At 41.4% G+C, this 22,346-nt stretch overlaps 1 protein-coding gene across 3 annotated transcripts in view; it reads right to left on the bottom strand.

Moving 5' to 3' along the window:
* Positions 1–22,346, bottom strand: part of LOC115095641 (tyrosine-protein phosphatase non-receptor type 20-like) — a 154,503-nt gene that overhangs the window by 27,005 nt on the left and 105,152 nt on the right. The window contains exons 1-6 of one of the 3 annotated variants that reach the window (XM_029609640.1): positions 21,467–21,499; positions 21,201–21,259; positions 20,246–20,407; positions 13,988–14,141; positions 7,402–7,505; positions 2,863–2,963 (exon numbers count right to left, since the gene is read on the bottom strand). In XM_029609640.1, the coding sequence (XP_029465500.1) occupies positions 2,863–2,963; positions 7,402–7,505; positions 13,988–14,006 (224 nt within the window). In that variant the 5' untranslated portion in view covers positions 14,007–14,141; positions 20,246–20,407; positions 21,201–21,259; positions 21,467–21,499. Of the gene's footprint in view, positions 1–2,862; positions 2,964–7,401; positions 7,506–13,618; positions 14,142–20,245; positions 20,408–21,200; positions 21,260–21,447; positions 21,500–22,346 lie in introns of those variants that run through there. The other 2 variants (XM_029609639.1, XM_029609638.1) reach the window with 2 other exon arrangements.

The raw sequence follows: 22,346 nt of genomic DNA, 5'->3' as shown, positions 1-22,346 counted from the left end.
CCTGTGCATACAATAATCACACCCAAAACTGGACACACAGTGTGGGCGCAGAGCTGGACGCACTGCGCACATTGACATTCTGCTAGAGGGCAGTAAATCACATACAGAAACGTGTGAAAATGCCACTGCGGCCTACCACATGGCACGCAAGAAAAAAGCCTTACTGTGGGGTCTAGCCCACTGGGGCTGCACAACCCGCCAGGCTGCCCAATTCCCCTAACCCCAATGGGAGTGGGAACGAACGTCGGAACGGTGCACCGAGCACAGAGACCAGAGGAAGTCCTGCAAACTCATCTACAATGTCTCTGCCTTCACTAAATTCTTTATTTTTTAATTTTTTAAAAAAACTTACCTGAGCTCAGCCCTTATTGGCTGAGTACAGAGACAGTCTCCGGCTGTGGGAGCTAGAGGGCATTTGCCGTCGCAGCCACGCTCAGCCTCCTGCACCTTCTGCCTTTAAGCTGTACAATCAGCTAAGTCCACACTGGGAAACCCAGCTACCGGGCCAAGGCACACATCTGAGAGACCACGGAAAACACCTCAGGAATTCTCAACTGGGGGAGGGACCATCTGTTATCACCGCAGGTAAGCGGGGCTTTTCTTTTTCTAATTTGAAATTCTCCTTCCAAAATCTGAAGCAATCCCCAAAGGGAGATGCACGTCCACCATCTGCTGGAGACAGAGAATACTGGCAGGCTGGGGTCACTGCAAGAGTATATATACACTGTAATGTCAGTTTGCTCCGTCTCCATCTGCTGGAATGAAGGCAGTCCATCTGTCTTCATGCTGGGAAAGAATAAAACAACACCAAATGATATCCAACTGGCAGGCAGACCCTCAAGGGAAAAAACAGACTCCGCTCCCATGAATAAAAAGGAAAAATAAAAGGACAAAAGACAGAGAGCTCATGTCCTCTTGAAAGACTAACCTCAAATCTATAAGAATTGATGGTGCTTGAGGATGATAAACAGCTAGAACAAACTATCTGCAACTCCTACATGGGGGAGTAAAATCCAAATTTCTCTTCACTAATTTCTGCACTGAACAGCCCCAGTTAAATGGTATACTCCTTTTTGGTTAGGGAAACCAAAGGATCCCTACATCTACTACAAAGCATGGAGTTGCTACACTGAAACTGTGTGTGAACCCTTCTTCTTTTCCATGTGTAAGCCATTAAGATCCATTGGCTTATGTATATATATATATATATATATATATATATATATATATATATATACTAGCTGTACCCGGCCACGCGTTGCCGTGGCTCAGTCTGGTTTAATTTCACAATGCGCATTTGCTCTGCTCCGGCCATCCCAACTCCCTCCCCCCCTTCCCTGGCGGTGGACGGACTGGCTCGGCGACTCTTCTACCCTTTCTTCCTCCTGTGTGTAACTGTCCGGGAGTCCCTACTCCCTCCCCACTTCCCCAGTGGCGGAGGAACGGGCTTAGCCGTTTCTCAGAGTGGCGACTCGTCTGCCCTTTTCTCCTCCTCTCTGTGACACCCAGCACGTAGCGCAGAGCTCTATGGTCCGCACATGCGTGGTAGAGCTGCTCTCTACTGCGCATTTGCGGTCTGTCGGTCAGAGCCCATTTATATTGTAGATAGCGTGTGTTACTTTTAGTCTAACAGATGGCGCTGTTTTTCCCAAAAAGCATGTTTTTACCTGTCACAGGTGTGACATCTATATAATATAGGTATATAAAAACACGCGCGTATTCGAATGCAACGTTGTGTCAAAATTCCAAAGCAATCAGTGAAGAACTTTCGGAGATTTAAGATTTTGAACAAACGAACATTTACATTTTTATTTATATAGATGTATATATTAGATAAGGTAAGTAAGTAGGAGAGACCAGAGCACAAGCTTCAGGATGTAAGAGGTCTATCAAATTCTTAATTTAGATGCTTTCAAAGCCTATTTAGCCATGAAAAGAGGACTTCTGAAAAGCAGGGCATGTGTATGAGTACAAAATGCTCAGTTAGAACAGGTACAGTATCTCTGTTTCAGATAGTTCATTAGCAGCGAATTCAAGTGAAGTTTAGGAAATTGTCTCAGTTATGCAAATAGCTAACCATTAAGGAGGAGGAAGGCTTGGCTATGTCAGCCTGGCAATCATCCTAGCTCAAAGGGTTATCCTAGTGAAGAAAAGTACATGGTCTGACAAGGTATATGTCCAAAAGCTATATTTGGATGACAAATATATCCTTAAATGTAAAAATAAACTTTTTTACTTTGTCAATATTTTATTTATTTATTGAAAACCTGTTAAAAATATCAACAGGCTTTCATTTGTCACACAGTACTCACAACTCCCCTTGCATTAAGAATGTGTGGAAAGGATCCCATGATATAGGAACACAGAGGTCAAATATTCAAATGATTTGTCTGGATAACTTTGGGAGTTAGCCAGATAAATCTTTAGGATTTAAATTATTCCCCCACTGAGTAGGTAAATTTGTCTGGGCAAATTGTTGCCTGCACAAAATTGGCCTGCATAAAAAGAGGCAGTGCTGGAAGCATTTTCAGGGCCCGTTTAAACAGCTGGTCAGTGCTGAAATTCAGTGGCGGCCAGCTTAGGTTAGCTGGGTAACTCTCCTCAGATAAGCTGCTGTCCCAGAGTGAACTGGATAACCTTATCCAACTCATTTTATCAAGCTGTATTCAGCGACACTTTCACTCAGACAAGTGGCACTAAATATTGGGGTAAAGTTAACTGGATAAAGTTATCTGGTTCATTTGCCGACTAAGTGGATTTTTGAATATGCACCTCATAGTCTTTTTTCATGATATTTGTTATTGAGATGATAGGTTGTGCTCAATGACAGACCAGATATTTCTATATTTTAGAAATATTTACCTGATAGGGGTCTCTTTGAGGACATGCTGATGATTGTGATGAAGCGATTGACTTTGTAAAGATGATTCCAGTTTTGTTAAATTATTCTCAGTCTCTAAATGCTAAGTGAATAAAGAAATCTATATTAAAAAAGATTGGGCACAGTTAAAGGGTAGAATTGAAAGCCATCATTCTTGCTAGTATTTCTTTGTATGCTGCTGCCTTACAAATATAAATATAACCAGATTTTAACTTTAAGGGCACCTATGCACTAAGCTGCATTAAATTTTGAAGGTTAGCACCAAGTACTTTCCAGATAGGGAACCCAAATTTTAAATCTATCTGTGCTACAGCATTTGCAAACTTACGAGGTCATTTTCTATCCCTATCGCACGCGAAAATCCCTTTTCCGGTGCGATAGCTAGATAGGGGCCGCGTCGAGGTGGATGCCACGGAAACTTTGCTGGCGGCGAAAAGGTAAGACCCCTTATTGCCGCCAGTGGCGCTATTGGGTGCGAAAGCCAGCAGCGATAACACCGCAGTGGTGCGATTGCTGCCAGCTTTCTCAGGCCCGCCCCCTGTTTCACCCTCCCCCCCCACCCCCCCCGTTACCGCGCGATTCACAAACTGGTGCGAGCTTAGAAAATCCAGCCCTTAGCTTGGATTTTCTAAAATCACACGCCTTCCTAAATCGCTTTTCGCATGCAATAGGGATAGAAAATGACTCCCTTAAGTAGATGCGTGAAGATCAATGCTAGAATTTTATAAATTGTGTAGGTGGGAGCTGCATAGTTTATAAAATACAGTGTATTTCTGTTCTGAAAGTATGTATGTCTGTTTCAGTATGTGTATATATTTCCAATGGAAGAAAACACATTCTTTATCTATTTTATAAACATAGAAGTGTATATTTTACATGCAAAATAATAGTCACACTAGGAAAATAAACACCAAGAATTAAACACAGAGGCAGGCAGTTTATAAAGTATGCACGTATACTGTTTTGAAAATACTTTACTTGGAATCACCAGTTTAACGATACCTTCATCACTTCACTCAGTCCTTCTCCAGTTCACTTAGACCCTCTAGCACTTCACCCTAAGCCCCACCAGTTCATCCAGACCTCCTACCCCAAAAACTGCAGACAACAAACACGTTTGATTTCACTTGTGCAATCAATTAGGAAATGTTAAAGTGCTTGAACAAGTTCGCTAATGTATATGTCTTACAAAGTAGCAACTACCATGCATGCTTCTGAACCCCACCCCGAATGCCCCTTCACTACTCCTTTTTCCCTCTGTAAAATATCCGTGCAAAATTGAAACTTCATGCTGGTTTCATGCACATATATATTACTTTAGTGCACAGAACCTGTGTGAAAATTCATTCACTAGTACATATGTTAAAATGGTCTTTAACATCTGATGTATTAAGTTAATGATATGAACATCAGGGTAGAATTAAAATGAGCACAGATAGTTCAGCCCTGCTGTGATCTATCTTTTTGTGGAGATATTCCTAATGTTCTTAAGGAAAATCCCTCCTGAAGTAGGCTCCCACTCTGAAGAATATCCCCCTCTATTGAAGGTCCCTCATGAAGAAACTCGCTCCCCCACCACCACCACCTAAATGCAGGAACCCTCAAGGGAAATCCCCCCAGATGAGGGCCTCCTTATGAAAATTCCCCTGATTGTGCATCCCCTGACTTCCGAACAATATCACTCCAGCGAGCAGGAAGAGAGCCTCATATATGCCTCCTGCCTGTTTGCTGTCTCAGTCCTCAATGCCATCCTTAGTAGGTCTGCACTTTGACCCATACAGTGCCCTGTCGCACACACAGGTCACATGATGAAGCTAAAGAGAGTCACATTAAGGACTCACATTACAAGACAACTGTTATACGGCTCTCCTCTTGCTAGTTGAGGGAGGGTCTGCTCAGTAAAAGAGGGTCATGAAGAGGAATGGGGGCCCATGGGGGTGGATTTCTGCAAAGAAATCATCATAGCAGAGTCTTTTTCCTCAGGGAAGCCTTCATCTGGTGGTCTTTTACAGGGGCTTTCTTTGTGGGGGCTTCTTGGAGAGGGGATAATCATGGGGGGTAAAGGATCAGGACCCAATTCTTCACAACATTTTTTATTTCTCAACCTTCCCCCCCCCCCCCCCCCCCCCCCATACACACTCTTGGACGTGGTTAGTGCACATAGAAGAAGCTCTAATGCTAATGCAAGCCTCTTTCAGGAGATAGATTTTTAGCCCAGAGGAAATTTTCCTCCTGGTAGTTCACTTTTATTAAATAGGGAGATAATGGCTAATCAACTCAATAGCCCTCCATTTACATAATTAGCATACATGGCCACGCTAAAATTGAAAGCAGCCATGCTCATGTGATTTATCATGGGTTTTCATTTGTGTTATATTACCAGTGGATAGTGTGACCTTTGGTGCATGCACTAAACCAGGGATGTACAAACTACAGCCCGCGGGCCAAACCCGGTCCGACGATAGATTTTTTACGGCCCTCCTCCTCCTCCTCAATTTTCCCCATTATCTCCAGCCTGCCAGCACCTTGCAAGGATATCATCAAAATGGCCTGACATCACAGGTCTTTGTTGATGATTTCACCCTGGATGTCAGCGGTCGGAGGTGACGTTGGCAGCATAGGGAAAGTAGCGCGGCCTCAGTGTACCCCAATTAAAGGAAGAGTAGTGAGGCAGGAAGAGTAGGAGCATCACCCAGCTAGAATCAAGCTGTGCACAGACAGCCAAAAGAGAGGAGCCCCTTACGGCTGCTGTGCATCGGTGGGGAAGAGGAATAGAGACCTGAGAAACTGCGGGTGGACCTCATCCCACCGGTGGCAAAGATGAAGATAGGTCCGAGAGGCCGCCAGTGAACCTCATCCCATCGATGGGGAAGACCAGGAGAGGCCCGAGAGGCCACTAGTAAACTTCATCCCACTGACAGATAAGATGAGGAAAGGCATGAAAGGCTGCCGATGAACCTTATCCCATCGGTGGCAAAGAGGAAGAAAGGCCCAAGAGGCCGCCAGTGGACCTCATCCCACCGACAGCGAAGACAAGGAGAGGCCTGTCTGTTCATTTCACCCAGTGGTGAAAAAGCTGCCCATCTGCACCGCTGAGTGAACTGAGCCTGACTGTCATTGCTGCAGGCCTCAGTATTAATAAAAGCTTGCGAGGGCAGCACTTTCTCTGTATTGATTTCACAATACTTGAAACCAGTATGCTACACCCGTGAATTTTTTGTACCACGGGACCTGCAGAGAGGAGGCGCAACAGAGCAGTGGGCTTCTGGAGGGGCGATGGATCGGCACACGGTGGGTCTGGGTAAGGATGAATTGCGTGTGTTTGCGGGTGTGTGTGAGAGAATGAATGGGTGGCTTCCTAGGGGTCTGGGTGTGTGTGTGAAAGTGAATGAGTGCATGCCTGGGGGTGTGTGAGAATTAATGGGAGTTTGCCTTGGGGTCTGTGTGTAGGTGCCAGAATGAATGGAAGTCTGCATAAGGGGTCTGTGTGTGGGTGAGAGAAAGAGAGAATATTTGTGTGTGCAACAACAGCCCTTTCTCTCTGCCCGCTAATGCTAATCCATGACAATTTTGGGGCATCTAGAAATCAAAAGATTACGGGTATGGAGAGTGAGGCATTTTTTAAAATCCTTACTAATTTTAATTACTGGGTATTATTTGATGTGTCTATTTTGAAATATTTTATGGGTGTTTGGAACATTTTTTAGTTTAATTATTTGATGTTCTATTTGTTAATTCTGTTTAATTAATCTTTTTTTGCTATGGTTTTCTGCTTTGGTCCTCTCACTGTAGGGTATACTTGACACTATAAGACACCCCCCCCCCCCTCACTCGCAGAGTTCTGAGGGAGTTTTCCTTCCCCCCCTCAGGGACCCGGACCTCAGTCCGATGAGTGCCAGTAATGTGGCCCTCTTTAAAAAAATGTTTGCCCACCCCAGCACTAAATCCCAATGATAAGGCTTAGTGCATCAGTCCCTGAATGCAGGAATACTTGTCAGAGAGAGTATGTTTCTATTTTCCTCATACCTCTTTCTAGTTCTTTGTAAGACAAATAAATAAATAATGATTATATTACTTTTTAGTGATGAAACAGCTATTCTTGCCAATAGAAGACAACTATTTGCATACTAGTTACATTAGATGGAAACAAACTGTACTGCAGGGAATTTTTCTCCAGTAGCAAAGTTATTTTTTGCTACTGCAAGTAAGAGTACATGTTTCATTAGGGGTGTATATCTGCTGGATTTAATCTTTACTTATACGCACAGAGATTGCTGTATTTTTGTAAACTAAACTGAGCTCTTAACATAAATAGCATTCTTCAGATAAGAAGAGATTCTTTCCTAGTATAAAGCTCACATGAGGTATTGGATACACTGGAAAGTATTACGGTAGTTTAGAAACGCCACTATGAGAAAAACTGTAATTATTAGCTATTTCTTTCCTTACATATTATGTATTTATTTCAAGCAAGGAATTTTTTTCTAAATAAAATACTGTAACTAATCTGTAGCACACACCTGAAAAAATATTTGTCTTGATTCTTCTTTCATCCCATGGGAACTTGGAGTGTTTGGACTGCTGCCATTTCTCTCACTTATGTGATCTTCTGGATAGTCATTAGCTGTAAAATGGGCAATCATTATTAAAATACAAAATAGAAAAAAGTTACACCTTCCAACACAAATATTTACACCTTTCAACACAAATATGTTATTGTAAGAACATTTACATTGCGGTCTGAAGATCCAAGATACATGATTGCTCTAAAAGACAGATTTTTTATTTATTTATTTTTTTTTATATACCAACATTCATCTCAATTGAGATATCACACTGGTTTACATTCAGGTACTGGAGGTATTTCTCTATCCCCAGAGGGCTTACAATCTAAGTTTTTGTACCTGAGGCAATGTAGGGTAAAGTGACTTGCCCAAGGTCACAAGGAATGACAGTGGGAGTGGAACCTTGGTCTCCTGGTTCATAGTCCACTGCTCTAACCACTAGGCTATTCCTAGCCCTAGGATGCAAGCTGATCTAAGAGAAAGTTCTAGCATTTAAACCTGATCCAAGGAAGAGACGGGATGCCGTAGGATGGGGTGGTCAACTCTGGTTCTCAAGATCTACAAGCAGGACAAGTTTTCAGGATAGGCATAATGAATAAACAGGAAACAGTATAAGCACTGGCAAATTAGATGCAAAGCTTTCATAAGGAAGGCGAAGAGAGAATTTGAAAAGAAGCTTGCCATGGAAATAAAAACTCATAATAAAGACTTTTTCAGGTACATACAAAGCAAAAAGCCTGTGGGGGCATCATTTGGACCATTAGATGATCAAGCAGTAAAAGGGGCACTTAGGCATGACAAAGCCATAGCAGAGAGGCTAAATTAATTATTTGTTTCAGTCTGCATTGAGGAAGATGTAAGGGAGATACCCATGCCAGAAATGATTTTCAAAAATGATGATTCAGAGGAACTGAAACAAATCTTAGTGAACCTGGAAGATATGCTAAAGAGTAGCAAATCACCTGGACCAGATGGTATACATCCCAGAGTGCTGAAAGAACTGAAAAATGAAATTGTGCACCTATTAAAAATATGTAAACTATCATTAAAATCGTCAATTTTTTAAAAGGGATCAAGGGGTGATCCAGACAACTAGTGAGTCTGACCATCTGTTCCAAACAAAATGGTAGAAACTATCAAAAAGAACAAAGCCAACATGGATGTAGCCAAGGGAAGTCTTGCTTTACCAGCCTGCTACATCTTTTTTGAGGGTATAAATAAACAGTTGAATAAAGGTGATCGAGTTGATATAGTGTATCTGGATTTCCAGAAAGTATTTGCAAAGTCCCTCATGAGAGACTTCTTAGGAAATTAAAAAATCATGGGATGGGGTCGTGTCCTATTGTGAACTGAAAACTGGTAAAAAGACAGAAAATAGAAAGTAGCCTAAATAGTACATTTTCGAAATGGAGAAAGGTAAATAGTGGAGTGCCCCATTGCTTTTTAATATATTTATAAACGACCTGGAAATGGGAGGTGATCAAATTTACTGATGACACCAAATCATTGAAAGTTTTTAAATTGCAAGAGGATTGTAAGAAATTGCAAGAGGACACTGCAAATCTAGGATGCTGGGCATGCAAATGGAAAATTAAATTTAATGTGGACACGTGTAAAGTGATGCACTTAGGGAAGGGTAACCCAAATTATATCTACACAATGCAAGGTTCCAAATTAGGAGTAATCATTCAGGAAAAGGATCTAGTCAACATCATTGATAATACGTTGAAATCTTCTACACAGTGTGCAGCAGCATCCAAGAAAGCGAATAGAATATTGGGAATTATCAGGAAAGCAATGGAGAATAAAACATAGAGAATATCATAATGCCTCCGTATTGCTCCATGATGTGTCCTCATTTTGCGTATTGTGAGCAGTACTGGTTACCACAGCTCAAAAAAGATATAGCAGAATTAGAAAAGGTACAGAGAAGGGCCACCAAAATGATAAAGGGGATGGAATGATAATCTTATCAGGAAAGGCCAAAGAGGTTAGGACGCTTCAGCTTGGAGAAGAGATGACCGAGGGGAGATATGATACGGCTTTATAAAATAATGAGTGGAATCTGACGTTAATCGGTTATTTATTGTTTCAAAAAGTACAAAGACTAGGGAACACAAAATTAAGTTTCTAGGTGATACATTTGAAACTAATAAGAAAAAATATTTTTTTAATCAGTGCATAATTAAGCTCTGGAATTCATTGCCAGAGGATGTGGTGAAAGTTACTAGTATAGCTGTGTTTAAAAAATGGTTTGGACAAGTTCCTGGAGGAAAAGTCCATAAACCATTATTAAGGTGGAGTTGCAGAAATCCACGTATGCTGGGGATAAGCAGCATGGAATCTATCTAGCTCTTGGGATCCTGCCAGGTACTTGTGACCTGGATTGGCTACTTTTGGAAACAGATACTAGGCTTAATGGAACTTTGGTCTGAACCAGCATTGCAAGTTTTATATTCTTATATTCTTAATATGCATTTAATAATTTGTTTGCACTGCCTCCATTGTATGCACATCTGTATCATGCATATTTATGTAGATATCCTGAAAACCAGGCCAGAGTTGGCCACCCCAGCTCTAGGACTATAAAACTAGTCTAAGAGGGAGATAGCAAGCTTTAAAATACAAGCCTGATCTTAAAGGGGAATAGGAAACTCTAGAATGTAATTTGTTCCAAGAGAGAGATGTGAGGCTCTATAATGCAAGGCTGATCCAAAAGAGAAGAAAGAGGCTCTGGGATATAAACCTGTTTTAAAAGGGAGCTGGGATGCCCCAGGGTGAAAGCTTGAGATTAAAGAAATACAAAATAACTTTGACAGGAATGCTGGAGACAAAGAATGGGTGGAAGCAGTGGCAAATCAGTTGTCACTTGGGCCACAATGCAAGTTTTCATTTTGGGTCCCTCCAACATAAATAAACAACCCACACTCCCTCCCCTATACCCAAGGTACTCATGCCACATATCTCCCCCCCCCCCCCCCCCACACACACACCCATTGCTCTCACTCTACAATGCCCCCCTATCCAGTGCTCTCCCCTTCTTCCCAGTACATTCACTCCACATTCCCCCCTACCTATATCTTTCAATGTACACTCCTCTTCCTACCATTTCACACTCTCCCTGGCCCAGTGCTCCCTTCTCAGGGCTTTCCCAACATTCCTTCTCCTTCCCCCCACTCAGGGCACTTATACATCTCCATTCAGTGCAATCACTCTTCTTTCCCCCTGTATAGCTCTCTCATCTGACACTCCCCCTCCCCACTTAGTTCTCTCACCCTGCACACCTCCCTACCTAATGCTCTCATCCCAAAAACATTCCCCTACCTAGTGCTCTCACTCCACACTACCCCTTCCTAATCAGTGCTCTCCCTACTGTTCAGGGCTGTCACTCCACACCCCTGCTCAGTGCACTCACCTCTCTATCCTCTTTTCAAAGCTTTTATCACTTTCCACCCTAACCCGAGCTCTCCTCACTCCCCCATACCCAAGAGTTTGCACATTCATCATCCTATTTTTCTACCCTTCTCCCTCACATCCCTCTCTCTCCCCCACATACTGATCCCACATCAGTGGCATAGCCAGAACTGATTATTTGGGTTGACCCAAGGTTAAAATGCCGAGGTCATACTAGTTGTACTCTTATTGCTAAATATGCTTTAGCATGCACACTACAATGTGTTTCTAGGTAGTCTGCAACATCTGTCATGATTCATAACACTTTAACATATTTTAACTCAATTATTTCAAGCACATACCAGCATTAAATATAGCTTATTAACCTGTATTAATTTAATTTATATTTATTACAGTTTATAAATACACAAGAATATCATGTAAAAAGCAAAAAAAAAAAAAAAAAAAGAACACAAACATCAGATCAAATCAATCATGTAATAAAATATCAATATATTCTTTCATAAATCCTCTTTCCAGAAAGGCAAAGATCATAACTACAATAAAATAGCAATAATCATAAAAATCAAAAGAATGGGTGCAGAGGAGAACAAGGACAGTTCACATTACAACCCAACATGAAAAAAGCTATATTCATATTCTGGTGTCACCTCAGCAAAAAAAAAAAAAATCCTTCCAGTGGTAAATACAAACCCCTGCAAAAAAAAAAAAAAAAAAGATTTCTAGAAACTTGTCATACCATACAGTCACAGCATTGTCTCTCAGGACTCAAATAACAGCAACCTGATTTATGAAAAAGCAGCAATGCAAATACAGGCCCTAGAACCTTAATACACCACCTACAGGGGTAAGAGAAAAAGTCAAATTGCTATAAATCCCTACAGAGAAACTACACGCTAGCAGAAATACTGCATCTCAGTCACACACAGGCAGAACACAAACTGATCCTTACTTAATACAGAAATAAGGGACTACAAATTAGAAACAGAAACATACAGACAAAACTGAAATAGAAAGACCGAGAAAGCAGACTCTGAATGGTGGAATTCTAAAGAGCGAGCAAAATACAAAAATAAAAGACATGCACATTCCCAAAGATGGCATATTCTTATCGTCATATATGTTTTACCTTTGTTTTATCTGACCTTTTTATTTTTCTAATCGGTTGGTCCAGGTCTCCTTTTTCCACTTGCCCTTTGTCTTTTTTCCTAATTCCTTTTCAATGTCTCCCTTCTCTTTCTATTTCTTCTCTCTCCTCCTATCTTCTTACTACTACTACTACTACTACTGTTACTTAATAGTTCTATAGCACTACACAACATATGCAGCACTGTACAAACATACAAAAGGACAGTCCCTGCTCAATAGAGCTTACAATCTAATAAGACAAACATACAAGACAAGAGACTTGGTTAAAAGACAAGAAAGTTAGTCAAGAATAAAAGCAGATAATCAGGCATAAAACACACAGACTCAAGCTTTCTCTCACGGACTCCCTCACACACACAAGCTCTTATTCTCACTTGCTCTCCCATCATACACAAACACACCCAGGCTCCCATTCTCACACACACACACACACACACACACACACACACACACACACACGGCCTCTTCTTCTTCTGTGGTGGGATGAGATCCGCGGCAGCCTTGATGCAACAGGTCTTCTCCTTCGCCACCACATCATTAGGATCCGCAGCAGCCTTGCTGCTGCAGGCCCTCTCCTTCACTACCAAAGGGATAGGATCCTATGGCTGCCTTGTTTCAGCAGACCCTCTCCTTCTTTGGCCACAGTGGGGAGGGGATCCATAGTGTCCACTCTTTAGGCCTCTTCTTGTGTCATACGGCCCTGATTGGGTGGGTCTGAGCCCCAAGTGGTTGGGCCATGGCCCACCTAGGCCCATCTGTGGTTACACTATTGTCTGGCACAGTACTTTCCTCTTGCTTTTATCTCCTGCAGATCAATGCCCGCAGTGGGAAGAAGCCATGCCTAGCACAAGGCTCCTTCTCCCATCTCCCTTTCTCTCCCCTCCCATTGCTGGTCCCAGAAAACAAGAGAGGAGGCGGCACAAGAGGGAGTATGATTGTGCTGCTCTTTCTGCTTCTTTCACTTGCTATGAGCTTACTTTTTCAGTGGACCTACTATACTATGGGCCCTGTTGCAACTGCTCTCCCTGCTTCCCAGTACCTCTGCCCATGGAAGGAAGTTAAGAGGGAAGAATTGCAGTTGTGATAGAAGGGATTCAGCTAAGGAGCTAATATTTTGGAAAGGGGGAATTCTCCAAAGCTTAATGACATATACTTGATGGAATAAAGATGCACTAATAGATCTTGGTTTCTATTTCATTTTTTTTTTTAGAAATGTTTTAATTTTTTTTTAATTTTTGGGGGCCTCCGACTTAATATCGCTATGATATTAAGTTGGAGGGTGTATAGAAAAGCAGTTTTTTCAGCTTTTCTGTACACTTTCCCGGTGCCGGCCAAAATTAATTCCAGCCTTTGGGCAGGCATTAATATCTGAGAGTAAAATGTGCGGCTTGGTTGCACATTTTACTTTCTGTATCGCGTGGGATTAACTAATAGGCCCACCAACATGCATTTGCATGTTGAGGATGCTATTAGTTTCGCGGGGGGGGGGGGGGGGGGGGGGGGGGGGGGGGGGGGGGGTTGGACGTGCGTTTTCCATGCGCTATTATTACCCCTTACTGTCTAAGGGGTAATAATAGCGCGTGGAAAACGCGCTCCAAATGGGGGCTAACGGTGTGCTCGGCCTGAGCGCACTGTACTGAATCGGCCTGATTATAAGTCTGTGCCTGACATTACTTATTCAAATGTGATCAATTAAAGAACCTGGGACAATCCCTCTAAACAGTCATGAGATGCTAACAAATGTCCTCTTCATTAATCACTGTAAGTATAAATATCAATTCTCAGTATCTCAGCACTTGATAGTCCAAGTATGACTACTTAACACTGTCCTTTATAGTATACTATCTGGTTTGGATTTTAGTCAAGCTGATGACAATTTTTATTTCTTGCCCACATTTCCTTTCATAGCTCAAGGCAGAGAATAGTAGATCTGCAATTCAACCACAATTTGTTGTCTTACTGAATTGTTCTACCATACGTTTATTTGAAGAGAGCATACTGCTTTGGACTTCTGAATCAGTTGGACAGAGCAATGGATTTCTGCAGATAGTGAGCTGAACAGTGCCTTCAGCTCTGCGTAAAAGATCTACAGCCTGCTTGTGTGAGAGGTCAGATACAGTAACTCCATTCACCTGAAAAAGCAACAGAATGTACTTAACTAACTAATCAAGCTCATGAAATCATAACAGTAATGAACAAATATCAACTTCATTTTTGCATTCAGAATCAAAATATCTTTGAAGGGTAAAAGAGAAAAAATATTAAACTGTTGTACATTGAAAAGGATTAAATTTTGGAAATTAATGAAAACATTTCACACGATCTGGAAAATGGCAATGTAGCATTATGAATAATCAGCTAATATTAGTGAAATTAAATGAGTCATGTTTAAATTGTTTACATTGAGAATCATTTTTTTGAGAGAACTAATGGCTGAATTTTAAAAGCCCGGCACTCGTAAAACATCGGTACTTATGTGTGTGGCCGAGCCCTCCACATGCCACGCACATTTTCAAAAGGGCCCGGCCACTCACGTAAGTGCTGATACGTGCACCAGTGCCGAGCCCTGAAAAAGGGATGGGCCGAGGGGTGGGAAGGGGCGGGACAGCGGCCAGCGCGCATAAATTACTTCTGCTCCCAAGGAACAGTAAGTAATAAAATAAAAAAGTGGGGAGGAGAGGGAAAGGGGAAGGAAGGTTAGGCAGAGGGTTAGGGAAGTTCCCTCCCAGTCCGCTCCTTAATTGCAGTGGACTGGGAGGGAACTGGGGAAGGCCCGATTGAATCATTGTGTGTATTTTTCAAAAATTCACCCCCCCCCCCCTTGCGTGCGCTGCCCGCATATGCGCACATGGATTATAAAATTTGGCACACATGTATGTGTGTGCGGCCGCGCGCCGGGAACCGCACGCACATGGACGCACGTGCGCATCTTTTAAAATCTACCCCTGAGGATCTTGTTGGCTCTTCTACCCAAAATGGTGGAGTATAAAGGAGGAAGACATAAAAGACTGTCTTGGAAAATGGAGAAATCTTGCAGTTGGTTACACCCTATCGGGTGAATTTTCAAAATGTTGCGCACAGAAAAATGTCATATATGCACATATGCAGCCTCTACTGACGTATTCTGTATTTTCAATTTTACACACACATAAAAAAGGGGCAGGCAACGGGCAATATTTACCCGGGGTGTGGCCAATATTAACCTGCATAAGTTGCTCTTTTAAAAGACACTTATCCATGTAGATTTGCCAACTTATTCGGGCAATTTTACACCTGCTAATTATCTGGCATAAATAATATTAAAAGTGTTTATTGTGTAGTGCTGACTGAATGGGCAGTCTGGGTGATCTGGGAGTTGTTCAGGCTGAAGAACCAGGAGGGATTCAGTGACGTGGAGGAGGAATGGAGGAACTGGTGGACTAATTGGTGAAACTGGTAACTTGCATGTTTTAAAATATACCAGCTTATTTTCGTGTGTAAAATATATGTGCATATATTTTTTAAATAGGCAGGAAAATGCAAAATAGGCAAGTTCAATGCACTGATAAACGTTCTTTCAATGCATTGCATGTATTCATGCATAAGCCTCCATATGCACATAAAGGTGAATTTTAAAAGCCAGACGTGTGCCAAAACCATCAGATGGGCCTTCATCTAGCACATGCGCATGTCCACCTGATTTTATAAGCTGCTCACATGCACGCACAATTACAAATGTGCAAATTTCTCGCATTGGGAAAAAATGGACAAAATGTGGGTAAGGTATAGGCGTTGCAGGGCAGGGCCAAGGGATCTGCACACATGTAGCTATGCCAAGGCATGCATCCATGTCTATTGTAGTGCAACTTTACTTCTGCTTTAGATGAGGTGTAAGTCAGAATAAAACAATTGAACTGATTTAGGGATCTAGAGGGCATGCAGGCTAAAGAACCAAGAGAGTATGGAGGATCTGGTTGTAGACTGGTGAAGGTGGTCATGGACTTGGGTTATAGAATTCCTTCACTTGAAACTCCCAAAGCCGACTTACACTGCTCTGAGCATATAAGCTTGAAGTCTGGAGACACATACACACGCAAGGGCTATTTTGTAACATGCGCATGTATGTGTGTGCAGGATGTAAAACTGCTGCTTATCTGGCCGTGTGCCCATATACACATGTATATGAGCACCTGGGTGCCCATTTTAAAGTTACCGTCTATGATGCAGGATAGAGATATCTATGTATTTTATAAAATGTGCCATATACGCGCATCACATGCTTTTTTTTGAATGTTATCCTATCCTCCATGGCTGGCAACTGAGAAGTATCCTTACCAGTGTAGACAGGATAAGTAGGCAGACTGGATGGACCAGGTGGTCTTTTTCTGCTGTCATTTACTATGTCATCGTGCTATTATATTTTACATTTTGTATAGTATATGGGGGTCTTTTCAACTGAACACTGTTACTGTGTAAATCATGACCATATATATCATCATGGCAAAAAATTATAAATGGCCAAAGAAAAATAATGAATGATACTCTCGTCTAAATATTTTGCCCAGTTTTTATAGATTAAACATGATTTTGCAACTTTATTTCATCAGCTAATGCGGAAGAGTATTTTGTTTTATTTCACTGTTTCATAATTGTCTTACGTCCCATTTGAATGACAATAAATATTTGCTTCTATAGACTACAACATAATAGTTAATTAAAATAAAAGAATGACGTATCTTGGAAAAACTGTGAGAACTATAATATTTTAAAAGTGATCTTTAACAAAAATAAGATACACTTTTGAAAATACAGAAAAATGTATTGACATAGAAGAATGTGGCATTCAACTAAATGACCAAAGAAAAGAAACTGTATGTGTCTTACTTCTGAAATAGTGACTTGATCTTTACTTCATAATCTGCACTTCTGTACAATAAGAAATTTATAATAGGATCTTCTGAACAAATATGCTAAAACCAACAATAAATGTTACCTTCCATTATAAACTGCACTATGACATGAAAGCATTTTACAGAGGCCATTCACTGTATTTAGCTAACATTTTGATTCCTTACAAACCTACCAAAATGTTACAATCATTTCAAGCCTACTTATTAAATTTACCATCTCCAGTTGAGATTAGGTTGGAAACTACTAGACAGTATTGTCACATTTATTAAGCGCTTATGTTATGGAATGTAGGGATGTGCATTCAAGAGATAGGAAATAGGAAATATTTCCTTATTTCTTTTCGGGTCATTTTCAAAACAAAACAATTTAAATTCTGACAAATTTTCATTAGAATGTTGTTTCATTTAAAAAAAAATAAAAAAAAAGTCACCTGTCAGGCCTAGGCCTAGGCCTAGGGCCAAGGCCGGGGTGTTGCCTAGGGAATAAACTGAAACCCAAAGCAGGGGCCGTGGCCTCTGCCAGATTGCGATGCCGGCGCTTTGACCTAGGCCCAGGCCCAGGCCCAAGGCTGGGGACTCGCCTAGGCATAGGCCACGGCCCGATGCAGGAATGGCAGTGCATGCTCGAGTGCAATGCTGGGGTCCCAGCCTAGGCCTAAGCCCAATGCCAGGGCCTCGGCAGAGACCCATGCAAAGGCCCAGGCACAAAAACATTTTTGCTAGGACTGGGAAATTTTCTGACCCTTGCTTACCTTCTCCATCAGGGATCCAATGCCTTGACCAGGCCCAGGCATCATTTCCCAGCCTCCAGCTTATGTCTCTTCAGTGGATCTCTCCTGGACCAGGTAAGTGGGGGCTAGGAAGGATCCTGGCCTTAGAATTTTCCAGGAGGGAGAGATGGGTTGTGGGGATGGCCCCGTTTCTTTCTTTCTTTTTTTTTTTATGTTTATTTCCTTTTTTTTAAACTAAAGAAATGAAATAAACATTAAAAAAAACAATTTGTGGGGAATAACCCCCCACCAGAAAAACAAAATTAAAAGAAAACAAAATTTTTACCTCTGTACATCCCTATTTATGTGCACCATGAATCAGATTATCGTAAATTTAGGAAAGGTATAAAACATGGCTATTTCAAGAAGCATACAAAAAAAGTTGAAATAGGGTACTTTCTTTTTATTACTACTATTATTTTATTCTTCTACTTGATCTTCCTTAGGAAGGTCTTTTAACTAGAGTTTATAATGGGTTTTACTCTTCTGTTAAGAACATAAGAAATTGCCATGCTGGGTCAGACCAAGGGTCCATCAAGCCCAGCATTCTGTTTCCAACAGAGGCCAAACCAGGACACAAGAACCTGGCAAGTATCCAAACATCAAGAAGATCCCATGCTACTGATGCAATTAATAGCAGTGGCTATTAGCTAAGTAAACTTGATTAATAGAAGTTAATGGACTTCTCCTGCAAAAACTTATCCAAACCTTTTTTGAACCCAGCCTACTAATTGCACTAACCACGTCCTCTGGCAACAAATTCCAGAGCTTAATTGTGCATTGAGTGAAAAAGAATTTTCTCCGATTAGTCTTAAATGTGCTACTTGCTAATTTCATGGAATGCCCCCAGTCCTTCTATTATCTCAAAGAGTAAATAACCAATTCACATCTACTCGTTCAAGACTTCTCATGGTCTTAAAGACCTCTATCATATCCCCCTTCAGCCGTCTCTTCTCCAAGCTGAACAGCCCCAACTTCTTCAGCCTTTTCTCATAGGGAAGCTGTTCCATTTCCTTTATCATTTTGGTTGCCCTTCTCTGTACTTTTTCCAACACAACTATATCTGTTTTGAGTAGGGATGTGAATCGTTTTAGGACGATTAAAATTATCGTCCGATAATTTTAATATCGTCTTAAACCGTTATGGAACACAATACAATACAGATTCTAACGATTTATCGTTATAAATCGTTAGAATCGTGAGCCGGCACACTAAAACCCCCTAAAACCCACCCCCGACCCTTTAAATTAAATCCCCCACCCTCCCGAACCCCCCCCCCCAAATAACTTAAATAACCTGCGGGTCCAGCGGCGGTCCGGAACGGCAGCGGTCCGGAACGGGCTCCTGCTCCTGAATCTTGTCGTCTTCAGCTGGCGCCATTTTCCAAAATGGCGCCGAAAAATGGCGGCAGCCATAGACGAAAAAGATTGGACGGCAGGAGGTCCTTCCGGACCCCCGCTGGACTTTTGGCAAGTCTCGTGGGGGTCAGGAGGCCCCCCACAAGCTGGCCAAAAGTTCCTGGAGGTCCAGCGGGGGTCAAGGAGCGATTTCCCGCCGCGAATCGTTTTCGTACGGAAAATGGCGCCGGCAGGAGATCGACTGCAGGAGGTCGTTCAGCGAGGGTTCCGGCGCCTCGCTGAACGACCTCCTGCAGTCGATCTCCTGCCGGCGCCATTTTCCGTACGAAAACGATTCGCGGCGGGAAATCGCTCCCTGACCCCCGCTGGACCTCCAGGAACTTTTGGCCAGCTTGTGGGGGGCCTCCTGACCCCCACGAGACTTGCCAAAAGTCCAGCGGGGGTCCGGAAGGACCTCCTGCCGTCCAATCTTTTTCGTCTATGGCCGCCGCCATTTTTCGGCGCCATTTTGGAAAATGGCGCCGGCTGAAGACGACAAGATTGAGGAGCAGGAGCCCGTTCCGGACCGCCGCTGGACCCGCAGGTTATTTAAGTTATTTGGGGGGGGTTCGGGAGGGTGGGGGATTTAATTTAAAGGGTCGGGGGTGGGTTTTAGGGGGTTTTAGTGTGCCGGTTTTTCGATTTTTCGATTTTTCGATTTTTAACGATGTTCCGGCGAGGGATGGGGTTCGGGAGGGTGGGGGATTTAATTTAAAGGGTCGGGGGTGGGTTTTAGGGGGTTTTAATGTGCCGGTTTTTCGATTTTTCGATTTTTCGATTTTTAACGATTTTTCACGATATTTTACCCCCCCAAACGGCAACAATACGATTCCCTCCCCCTCCCAGCCGAAATCGATCGTTAAGACGATCGAGGACACGATTCACATCCCTAGTTTTGAGATGATCAAAGTTATACAATACCAAATAAACAATTCTAATCTACTTATAAACTACATTCTCAGAGAAAATCTAGAGTTCCGTTGAATGTAAGAGATAGGTTAATTCTTGGATTATGAGGATTCCAATCCAGGGGACTATGTTCCAGTTATCCAGGTATTTTTATTCATACTCTTAATTTTTGGAATAGTAATCTTTGATAGCTATTTTTTAAACTACAAATGAAGCAAGGATAAAATGTTGCAATGCATAGTGAAGCAAAAACAGTGAAAGTAAATAGTACCTCTAGTAAAATGTCGCCTACTTGAAGTCTTCCATCGCAATCACTTATGCTGCCTGAAATGATTGCCTTTAACTGGATTGCACTGCCATTTTTACCACCAGTTAGAGCAAAACCTAGACTCCCATTGATTGATTTTTCCAAGTCAATCTTGATTACATCTCTCTATAATACATAAAGATTAAAGTTATTCTGGCAAATGAAGGAAAAAGTCTATAATTACATAGTGACCCTTTCTAAACTAATGGATCCAGCTGCTGTTATACAAGCCTGGACTTTGTAACTACAATCATGATCCACTAAATATGTTGGATATGCTGTAGAACATGGTAGTTTTATACCTTTTTAAATATATCTTGCTTATTGAGAAGGTAATAAAACACCTGTAAATTTTTTATACATAATATTAGAAATATAAAAAGTTGTTGATACTGCCAACATAATTAATGACTGTAAAGAGTAAACTTGACACAATTAAATAATAAAAGAGAGTAGAATAACAGAATATATTCTACATAAAATTCATGCAGTACACCATTATCAGAGTATAGTAAAGGGGCAGGCAACTCTGGTCCTGGAGTGCCACAACTAGATCTGGTTTTCAGGTTATCCACAATGAATATGTATGAGATATATTTGCTTGCGCACTGTATGCAAATACATCTCACGCATATTAATTGTGGAAACTTTGGCAACCAGATCTGTTTGTGGCACTCCAGGACCAAAGTTGACTACCCCTGGTACAGTAATAAAGTACGGTATATGAAATACTGATTTCAGAGAGGCAGAGATAATAGAACACTATAAAGGTTAAAATAAGTATGTAGACTGGTTTTTGACATAGGGGTGCCTCATAATGGTATCAAGTATCATACACAATCTCCTATCATAATGTCAGTTAATAGGTTGGCAGACCTAGTGTACTTCCTTTCAGTTGTTAAGAATTAGAAATATTTACCTCAAAATCCGTCGTATCCTGTTTAAAGGTGGTAAAGGCAGGACTTTCTTCTTCGATCTCTAACAGTGGGAATAAAACAGCACACATCAACATAACTGGAATATTTCTCAATGCAAAGTATAGTTTTCTTTCAATTAAGAAAACAATAGATATGCATATATATATATATATATATATATATATATATATATATATATATATATATATATTTAAATGAACTATTAAGTATAACATTCAGCAATGATACCAGAAGACCAAAACCTTACGACTGTGCTTATGCTGCTTGCTCTGTTCCAGTTGCCCGGGCTATTAACTGAACCTTACAGATTCTGTTCCCTACTTTCTTTTCTTTACCTCCCAGACAGCAGTTTCCCTAGCAACCCTTAGAAAGCTTTATGTCAGGCAGAAGAGAACATCCATCAGACAGCTGATAACTCACAAAAATGTTCTCTGATATGCCACTGGGGGTCATTTACTTACTAATAATTAATCCTTTCAATTAACAACTAGAGGCATCTGCCACTCTGAGGTGACTGGAATGTCACAGTGAATGATACAGCAAGTGAAAACTTCCTTTACCGCTGGCTCTGCTCTTCAAGCAGATGTTCTCGGAGGCTCAGGTTTTCAGTTGTGAAGATGATTTGTATACTATCATGTTACATCTGTAAACTGGTTTGGGTACTGCTCAAGTAATCATGCAGAGTAGTGACTGCAGAAAACTGGATTCTTTGCAGGCTGTAACACACACTTTCCATAGAACTAATATACAAATTATCTAAAGATGGGCTTTCGCGTGATATCTGAAAAAGGGAATTATGTAGTCTCGAAAACCCATGCTCAACATCTTTAGATAATTCTTATGCTGGTTCAAAGAATTCATAGAGCAGTTGTGTACTCTTAAAACTATGCAGCTTTAAAAAACTAAATAAATGTTTCAAAAGCACAGAATGAAGAAAAGTCCTCTCTGAATAGACCCTCAACCCCTCTAAAGTTACTCTTGTTAGACTTCTAATGGCTTTTAAAGTAGAACAATATATACACAAATATTCTACGTACGGTGTCTCTACACTGTAAATGAGCTTTTTTCTCTCCATTATTTACCTCCTAATTTTACATCTTTTATTAACATGTTCTAATTTTATTTTT

The sequence above is a fragment of the Rhinatrema bivittatum genome, chromosome 7, assembly GCF_901001135.1.
Source record: "Rhinatrema bivittatum chromosome 7, aRhiBiv1.1, whole genome shotgun sequence".
NCBI classification, from domain to species: Eukaryota; Metazoa; Chordata; class Amphibia; order Gymnophiona; family Rhinatrematidae; genus Rhinatrema; species Rhinatrema bivittatum.
Note: the sequence above shows the minus strand (reverse complement) of the source record. Positions and strands in the feature narration are given on the sequence as shown.